Source organism: Cupressus sempervirens, chromosome 10, assembly GCF_028749045.1.
Source record: "Cupressus sempervirens isolate cs-2001-9-10 chromosome 10, ASM2874904v1, whole genome shotgun sequence".
Classification (NCBI taxonomy): Eukaryota; Viridiplantae; Streptophyta; class Pinopsida; order Cupressales; family Cupressaceae; genus Cupressus; species Cupressus sempervirens.
The window spans coordinates 119,130,228-119,140,864 of NC_143127.1; the positions used below are offsets into that span (position 1 = coordinate 119,130,228).

General features: G+C 32.5%; 1 protein-coding gene across 1 annotated transcript; it reads right to left on the bottom strand.

Moving 5' to 3' along the window:
• Positions 1 to 2,834: 2,834 nt before the first annotated feature.
• Positions 2,835 to 4,850, bottom strand: LOC149532882 (UDP-glycosyltransferase 85A2-like). The gene is made up of 2 exons (XM_089806744.1): positions 4,181 to 4,850; positions 2,835 to 3,769 (listed from the first exon to the last, which is right to left on the bottom strand). The coding sequence occupies exons 1-2, from the start codon at positions 4,611 to 4,613 to the stop codon at positions 2,844 to 2,846; spliced, it is 1,359 nt and encodes a 452-aa protein (XP_089662870.1). The 5' UTR covers positions 4,614 to 4,850; the 3' UTR covers positions 2,835 to 2,843.
• Between the last annotated feature and the right edge of the window lie 5,787 nt (positions 4,851 to 10,637).

The window sequence follows — 10,637 nt, forward strand, 5'->3', positions numbered from 1 at the left end:
ATTACTGCATTAGAAAAGTTAGATGAAGCTCTAAGTTCCTTTGCCAAGATGAATGTAGTGTAGTAGGACATTGTCATCCCATACAGGCTAATCTCCCACAAAAAAAGTACAAAAGACAAAACAAAGTCAAACTTTTTTATTTTCAGATTCATGAAAACATAATGATTTTTTTCCAATTTTTTTGTTGTTTTCAACTACAAACTATGCAGATCATGAAGATCAAATGGTGAAATTTTCAAAAAAAATGCATGATGTTTTTGATCTTTTGAAAATTGGTCAACTGTACATTTTTGTGGGACAATAGCCACATCCCTGTCATTGCATCATTTCATTAATGTTCTAAATAGTCTATTACTATAGATAGTCCTCAATTTCTTTTTATATATTATAAAATAGATGTAGTGCTATTTGTTAGATCATTACTTTAACACTGAACTAGAATAATGTTGTATGATCAACCTTAATAACGTTGAAACACAAAAGTAGTCTTTTGGATTGTGTGACATAAATCTCCATATATTATTATGCCTGATTGCAATTAGATTACTTGGTGATTCCCTATTCATTACCCTAGCTGAATATATTTTGCATTTTGAATCTTTAAATTTGAATATTACAAGGACCTTAATGAGACCCTATGTGTTTCCTTGGTGGGAGATGAGAAACTTGTGCCTTAACTTATGAAGGAAAGGGAAAAATCTTTTGAACAAAAAGTAAAACATTATTGTAACTGGTTGTTTGGTTTCTTTCCATATATCGTTGACAGGAGTATTATTCTAGAGCTAGCCTACATCTAGGTAATTAGGCACACTCATCTTGTTACTTGTGTTTAATTTCATGGTTTCCTAGGTAAGTGTTGATGTTTAAATTCCTTATGGATGGGTGTAATGTGGCATAAGAGAGGGTGGCGATGGATGTATTATGTTTTTGCTTCTTTCAACCCATCAGGTTCTAATAGGAAGGATTCATTATGTTTTTTTCTCTCCTTTCAATATCACTAGTGAATTTAGTGCTTGGCTAAGCCATTTATTTATTTTCATTTAGTTATGTTATTTTGATGTAATGCATATGTGTGTGACTATGCTTACTTTATCTCACATATGAGTAGATATGCTTCAATTATCTTTTTATTGCATATGAGTAGATGTGTAGTGTCATTTCTTTTCCCTGCCACATTTTGTGATTAGGATACTAGGCACATAGTTGTATGTAGTATGTTTCATGACTACACCAGATCCATCCGATTCATCTTATTTTGGGAAGCTAGGCTTCTTGTGCTAGGGTCGGGGCGTTCTTCGTGTCAAGAAGAACACCTGTCAAGGTTTTATGAAGCATATTTAATGATTGTACATTTATTTTAGATAAACATTATGATGTAATTATGTAACTAGATAATGTATTTACAGAGATCTTGATGTAATATCAATTACGCTTATGATGTGCAAAAGATGGATGTTTGATGTCTAGATCAACATCTTAGTCATTATTATTTAGTTTGACAAACTAAGTGTTAAATCTTGTTTATTGGACAACAATTGGATATTGACTTTTCAACTCAATTTATTTTGTTAATTCCATTTTCTTAGTATTTTTTCTAAGGTGGCATTTTTGTTTAGAACATGGTTCTTACAGTTCATCAAACAAATGTTGATTTTATTATTTTAATTTCATTCCATTTTTAAAAGTTTGGGTTGGAATCAATTTTGGGTGCGAGTAAGAGGAGTTAGAACAGAAAATGGTTTCAAGCCAAGGACAATGGGCTAGATAAAGTTTGGAAGGGTGTGGTTGCAAACAATCAAGGTTACATAGGAGATAAAGGGGATAGAAGAGATGAGACTTTTCATTGACAACGACAAATTGTTATTAGCTTATTTTTCCTTTTATAAATAAATTCATACTATTCTATTGATATGTATAAATTAATTAAGATTTAAAAATTATTCATTATAAGCATATATATTTTTTAGAATATGGTAATTAGGTAGAGCACTTCTTATACATTGTTGTATGTTGGGTAAACTTTTCTTCCCATACTATGTGCTTTACCATGGAGTGCAAGTTTATTATTAGTTTGTTATATAAATTTAAAAATAATCAAAAGATATATAATATTGTCATTAATTTAATATAAACATATATGAATTAAGTTAAATTATAGTATGATAATATAAGGTTATCTTAGACATAAGACAATACTAGAAAAATATATAAATATTGTACAAAAGAAAACATGTTTAGATTAAAATGGTGTTATGGGTAGTACAATTTGTATATAAGAATTAAAATGTTTTGGCCAATCAAATTGATGTAAAATATGTTTTCTAATTACAAACTTAAAAATTATGTAAAGTTCTATATTGCTATCATAATTCAATTGGGTCATTAAAAATTGTGTAAAGTTCTATATTGCTGTCATAATTCAATTGGATCATTTTTTGAGTCAAACTCATTGATTCATGTGCTATGAATAGTTGTTTAAATGAACCCATTTCTCATTGAATTCTGAACTTTCTTTGTGAAAATCTACGTGATAATATAAATTACATACATCAAAATAATTGAGCTCATGTTTTGATCATAAACTATATTCAATATAATATAATTTCATTTCATTACTCCATTAAGCTCGCCACTTGAAAAAAATTAATTGATAAAAAACAATAAGGGTAGATAAAATGAACTAAATCAATGTACGGTGTCCATTGCACATCACGTCCTACTTCTAGATAATGAATATACTTACGTAAAATAAGATTGGAACCTGCATTGCACATCGATTTATCCCCCTGAGACCCATTTGAGATCAATACACCAATTAAAAGTATAGGCCACAATTTTCACATCTAGATAGGTATATTCTTGACGGCATCAACAAACAGGTTGAAGTTGTTTGAAGAAGATCCTCCTTCATTCACAGCATTTCTTACAATTCTCTTCCATTTCTTCACTTCATCTCTGATTCTCATCCCTTTCTCACTCTCCAACAATTCCTCTGCAGCTCTTCTCAACTCCTCTTTCTCTACTACTCCATCTTTATTGGGATTTAATGGCAGCCCGGCTCTCCAGACATCTACAACGTAGTTTCGATTGAGAAACTGATCAGTGAAATAAGGCCAGCAAATCATGGGCACTCCCATGCAAATGCTCTCCAACACAGAATTCCATCCACAATGAGTCACAAAACATGCCAGTGAAGGGTGATTCAATACCTGCAACTGTGGAGCCCAACCCACAATGCACCCCTGATTTGCACCGCATGATTTCAATAACCTCGAAATCAAAAGTGCCCTCTCGCCTTTCACTCCGTCCGACCGCAGAACCCACAAAAATGGTCTTTTTATTGCCTCCAAAGCCCGAGCAACCTCTTCCACTTGCTCTTCATCAAGAACAGTAAAACTTCCGAAAGATAAGTAGATCACAGATTGCTCAGCCTGTTTTTCCAACCATTCTAAACATTCCACTTCGTCTCTCCAGAGGCTTGGAATCTGCATCTCGGTCGTATTGCTTGAATATTCCCCATCTAGAAACTCAGTTGGAATCAATGGACCAATTGTGTGGACTCCCACTTCTCTGGACAATTCTTCCACTGCAGGAGCTTCAAGGTCTCTAATGGAGTTGAAAAGAACCCACTTTATCCGAATCACTTCTTCAGCCATCCGATTGCCCCTTCTAAATAAGAATTCGCCCCCATTCATCCACGGAAGCTCAGCAGAACGCATTGGAGGCACCGAGGGAAGACATGTTACCATCCTATCCTCCTCCACAATTCCTTCAACAAAAACAACAATCCATATGCAATTTGTCATTAAATGGGTTGGTCAGAATCGTGAGAAATCAGAAACCCAAAAATATTATGTACAATCTAATCTTTCAAGAACATCACTAGCCTTTGGCGAGTAGTTGTTGGTGGGAGCTTTTTAATATTTCGTTTGTAGCTCATGCTATGAGGAATCTTTTTAATATTTTGTTTGTAGCTCATGCTATAATTCTCTCTCTTAGTAGAATGTTTGTAGAGATCTGAGGTTTCATATACTCTACCTATTCTTATGAGTATTCTTATTGGTGGTAAGAATTGAGCATTTTCTTACTGGTTCTTCCCCTCATGAATCTTGATCTTTCATGAATCTGTTATTTATTAATAAATCAATAACTTGCTACTTTTGCCCAAAAAATAGCATACCATTGGAAGGAAGGATTCCTTGTGAGATGAGGCGAGGGCTGAAGCAGCTGATTGCACAGACTGAGAGAGGCTGGGTGTGCAAAACAGCGAGGTGAATGCCATGGAAATCTGCAACGGCCTTTAAGCCAGAGCAGATCCAGAAATCTGCTATGATGCAAGTGATCTTGGGGTCTTGATCTTGTAATTGAGTGTTGATGTTGTGGATGAGGTTGAGAATTACGGGAGGGCCCAGCGCCTTCTCTAGCGACTCCGCGAATTTGATAACGTCGTCTCGACCGTCCTCTGGCTGGGCCTCCATTGGAACACACTTCAGTCTCATCAAGGCACTCTTCTTCTGATCGCTGACCTCTGATATGCGGTGCAGGGTATCCTCCGTGTGGAGGAAAGTGATGAGGAATCCATGGGAGATGAGTTTCCAGGCGAGGTGCATCATGGGATTGATGTGGCCCTACACTGGCACTGGAATCAGAAGCGCATGTGGCTGCTGCTGCTGCTGCACCCCTATTGCACTCATCTTTCTCCTACCAAAGGGAGATGGCTACCAAAACTAATGATCAAAGGGAGCAAGGGGCTATTCAGAGTGGGTTTCTTGCCTGTGTTATCAATCTCAATTGAAGTGATTCAATGTGGATGTTGAATGGGAGAGCAGAGGGCCACACTACTGAAACATCACATTAATGAGACATTGTCTTGGGATAATATTGTGCAGAGTTTTCAAAAAGAATAGTTTCCTTAGCATTTTTTATTATTAGGTTTGCTATATATTTTAACTTCTATAAAATAATTGTAAGATGCTTGTTAAAACGTACCATTGTTTTAATTGCTGCACATGCAAATGATTAAGACTTTCAATTCTTAAAATGAATGAAGTTATATATATATATATATATGATTTTGATAATTGGGTGAAAGGTATTTTGTTTTCTTATATCAAGTGGAAGAGCTGATTTACAATCTGATAACTTCACATTTTGACTTTGTCCTTGTCTGTTGTGTTGTGTACGAGTGAAGATGGAAAGGTAAGTGCAAAAGCAGGCAGGGCTTTGATTCTTCCAACTGCAATTCAAAAGTAATATGTTGGTTCTCATCGCATAGGGCGATTAAGGTCGGCCTTTCAAGATTGATTGCTCTACTCTTCTCTGTAATGTCATATGAAATCACTGTATGTCCACTTTGTGTAACAACTTATTAGCATTTTGCTGTTATGAAACATGTAGAAATGAATTTTGTAAGGTACTGTAGATTTCGTAGGAATTATGGTAAGGATTTTTGACTCGCGTGAGATATTTTATTTATTTTTAGTGACTAATCCAATCTTGTAATTATAAACTGAAGTGAATGTGAACAAAATATTTTAGTTTTTAAATTGAAAATTAATTTCTTAATTTTAATGACGCAGTTAAGTCTTGTGTGTCATGTTTTTAGTTGGAGATTTAAGGATATTATGAGGATTTATTTCTCATTAACATGTCTAACAAACTAGGCATAAGGGATTACTAGATATATTTACAAGAGTGAAAAATGGAAGGTAGTGTTATTTTAATAAAGGAGAACAACAAGAAGTGAATTCTAGTTTTATTAACTTTTGTAATTTGGAAATTAATATTATTAATATCTATTGAATTCACTTTGACAAATAAAAATTAGTCAAAAATACTTTGCAAGAATATGATTCTATGTTACTTAATTTTTAGTCTAATTTAAAGTAAGGTTGTCCACACAATTAAATATTTGGACAATTTGCATATGTTTGATTGTTCCTATGATATTTGGTACCTCTTATCTTTTATTTCAATTGCATATAAAATAATGGTGTTTACAAAATGGATCTTGAAGATCTATTGTATTAAAAAAGGAGGTTTATGACCTTCTAGTCAATATGAAAAACGCCTATGTAGATGAACAAACCTTAAATATGTGTATGATATTGATGTAATGATGTAAACTAATACTTATGAGTTAAACATACTTTGCAACAATATGATTGAATGCAACTCTAAGTATTATATATATATATATATATATATATATATATATATATATATATATATATATATATATATAGAAGCATACAAAAGATACAATAAGATGAAACATGACATTAACCTCTTTGAACCGCACATGGAGAGGTATTAGATCATCCAAACTAAATTATAAATGACAATATTATTATTCATATTTATTTGCATGTACCTTAATGTGCACAAATGTTCATTATTTATTATATGGTCATATAAAATTATTTTAAGTAAATGTTAAACTGACTGACTACATTAATAGGGATCTACTCAAATGATGACCAATTATAGTGTCATGAACATTGGATTATCTAGTGCAGTTTTTTGTGAGTCTGTACTTGTCATAGAATAATGCAATTTAAGCTCTTATTAGATAGGAAGCTTTACCAAAATTTGTTTCCATAGAGTATTGAAAGGAGCATAGAAAGATGAACCAAAATGTTGTATGAGCTCTATCTATCTATCTATCTATCTATCTATCTATCTATCTATATAGACACACACACACACACACACACACACACACCTCTTCTCATTTGCATCTCTCCCTCTTTCTATTGTATAAAAACATGGAACTTAAATTATTTTTTATTGACCTTCCACATCTCTTTGTGTGCTTTCCATCGATGAGATCTTTGGCACACTAAATAGTAACTTGGGTTGCTTAAAGGCAGAACATTTTGGTCACTTAAATATGTAGAATATTGGATATTTTCTCAATCCCACATATAGAAGAAATTGATCTATTGAATAACTTTCCTCAACATTAAAGTGATTACAATAGAGCTTCTTGGAATACTATGTCTATCTTCCTTCAAGAAGCATTGAATTGAAATGTGTCAATATAAAAATGAATCTAATATGAATCTAATATTTTTTTTGATATTGTATAAATCTTTCTTTTTGATTGTAAGTTAGGTCCTCATGCCCTTCTCTATAAAGTCAACATCTTCTTAATTTTACAAGGTGAGAAATTTGTTGTATTAATATTATGTTTTGATTAAGTTAATCAAGATTAGACAACCTAAACACTACAAAAAAGTAACATCAAGTCAAAAATGATATAGATGGAAAAGAATTCACAAGAGTTTCATTTAAAAAGAGTTTGAATAGAGATACAACCATTTGGAACCCATGGTTTGATAAGCCACAAAATTTTAATTTAAAAAACAAGGGGGTTTAGGTGAGAATCCCGAACCATCAAACTAAGATAACCTCTTGCGCTAGAAGAAGGAGTGAAAAGGAAGAATAAGAATCAATTTTCTATTCAAAGGCATCTCATAACCTTCAAAAAGAAAGGGAGAAAGAACCTAATTGAAATAGAGATTGATCCTCAAAGCCTGTATGTAGTAGAAAAGATAGGGACCCATAACCAAATGATCAAAGGAAATCTAACCAAGAGTCTCCCAAATTGTTGCCTCACTCCTTTTCACCTTCATAGTAAAGGATCCCTCCTCTAAAGTAAAAAAAAGAGTTGGGAAACCCCCATAAGGACACCTCCATCTTACTTTGAGAAGAAGAAATTTGATTTGTACCCCTACAGATCAGCTCAAGATATGTATAATAGAAGGTGCAATCTCTAAAAATAGACATAAAAAGAAGAACCATCCCATAGTAAAGAAGAAAATTGATGGATGAAGAAGCACAAAAAATGAAATCAATGCACACACCCTCTAGAGAAAAGTCTTTGTCACCAAAACCAAAAAATAAAATAAAGGAATGGCCAAAAGCCCTTCAAAATAACTATAACCCCAAAACAACCAACATAGAAGGGACATGGACACTACAAATAGAGTTGGGTTGCATAAAGAGATGAAGATAGAAACCCAAATTAAGCTCAAGGTAGTGAGATAGCCCTCCTATACAAAAAAGGAACAACAAGGGATAGACTAGGCCCAAAGGCAAGGAAGCCCACAATAGAAGAGAGCCAAACCCTTGTGAAGATCTAGAAAATTTCAAAATTAAACCAAACTAAAGGAAATTGAAACCACCACATGAACAACCCCATAAAATACAAAGTACCACCAAGAAGAAACTAAACTAGGGGCCAACTAAACTTAGACACAACCCTCAAAGAAACATTGTGTGAAGGAAAGAAATTTACTAGGACCCACTTGAAGCACAACCATCCATCTTGTGGATGAGGAAAATAGAGACCTTTTCTTTGCAAGACAGAGAATATGGAAGCAAGGGTAGTGTTGAGGAAGAAAGTAGTTTAATTTGAAGGTAGCCTACTACTATAGGAACATAAGAGTCCCCAAACTAGTAACCCTCATGGCTAAGGAAATACAGAGCAATAGATAGCCAAGCCTTGGGAAGGCCCTCCCTTGAGATAGAGAGAAAGAAGCTTGCCAAGAAACATTGGAGAAGATGAAAAAACACCCATCCTCCAAAACACTAGACTACTAGAGAAAAGGGAATCCTCCACACTAGTTGACAACCCCGTCATAGTAATAATGGAGCCAAAAACCACTCCCAAATCTTGTGTGCAACAACAAACAAAGGCTAAACTAAAAATGGATCCTAGAAGTGAAGCATAACCCATCTCACCAAAAAGGTGTTGAAAATGAAGAGAGTAATTGAGAGGGGAGGGGTGAAGCAATTACTCCAAAAAAAATCCCTATCCCTAGGGGTAAGAGAACAAAGTTGGGTCACAATTTCATGGAAGTTAATTCTACAAAATGAGACCTTTTAGAAACGGGTACCCGATTTGTTCAAAATTGGGTACCCGATTTTAAAAACATGGTTCGGGCACCCAATCCATATTCAAAAAATCAGGTACCCAATTTTTTGAATATAGATCGGGTGCTTGAACCATGTTGTTAAAATCATGTACTCGATTTTGAACATATTGGGTACCCAATATGTTTAAAATCGGGTACCCAATTTCGAAAAACTACAAAAGCCAATTTTTTGGGGTTTTTTTGTTCATTTTTACTATTTGCAAAATGTGAGCCCAATTTTAGCAAGATATGAAAGCCCATTTTTGGAATTTTACTGACCCCCTATTGCTCTTTTTTGGCGTACTAGGTATTTTACTTTGTTTTCTACTATTTTACTTTATTATTTTCAATTTTACGCTTTATAATTATGTCAATTTATTAAATTTTTTAACTTTTAATATGTAAAATTGTAAATTTCTATTGTTAATAGTATTATCTTTAGATTATTGTATCTGGTCATTTAAATAGTTTTGTATATTTTAATTTTTAAAAATTTTAGATGTTCATTTTAAAATTATTATTTTAGATGTTTCAATGTATTTAATAAAAATTACAATGTTGAATGATTAGATAGATGTAAATTAGATTGTTTAAACATGTAATTACATTCAGTATTTTATATTTATTTCAACTAAATAGTAATTAATTATAAATTAGTTTGTAAACCATATAATAAAGAAATTAAAACTAACTATATTCCTAAGTCTAACCTCAACCTAACCATAATTGTACAATAATTTAATCTAAATACTAAACATAAAACTAAGTATTTAATGTGTAACGCCCCACCAAGGGTTCCAAACGCAAAACTAAGTATTTAATGATTTTACTTATTGTATTGTACTTTGTTTCATGGATCGGAAAGGGATGATGTAATCTATTTTATAAATGTATATTCTTTTACCCATTCATACCCTGTAACATGTACAATGGATGATTGTGCATTCTAAATTAATGCCAAGTGGCATTAGGAACAAATTTATATTATTTAAATGGATTGAACTTGTTATTCTTCCATGTGGATGTGTTATTTATTTTACTTCTAGCATAATTATTCAAAAATTAAATGTGACTCAATGTCTTGGGATTGTTAAGGAATGTAATCTCTTATGTTTTCTTATGTATTATTATATGTTGTTGCTTACTTAGTAAAACTTTAGATTAGTTCTTTGGATCCCTTGGCTAGGAATTACATAATGTGCTCCCTTATCTTAAAACCATATCTTTTTTAATAAAACTACACATTAACCATAAACATAGTATTAACCTTGATGTAAAATCTTGCTCTCACCATAATTCTAAGCCTAACCCTAACACTGATTAAAATTTTAACCAAATTATATAATTAAAATTGATAAACATAATTCTAAGCCTAACTCTAATAATTAATAAACTTAATCCAAAATGTTAAACCATAATTATAACTGTAACTTCAAATCTTAAACCTAACACTTAATCCCTAGCCAAGTAAACATAACAGTAGGTCCATAATGGAAAGTAATCTTAATCCTAGGTTTGAAAACTTTATTTAATGATTTTTAATTGGGTTGAAGAAATATTGAAATCTTAAATGATAGACTATAAAATAGTACTTCAAGAAAAACTTATTTCGTACACAAACAATCTAATTATATTAATTTGTTAATATTTCTCTTGATAATGATATTTAAATATGATTTATATTCTTTTAATTTCTCCACACAATATGTCGGACTT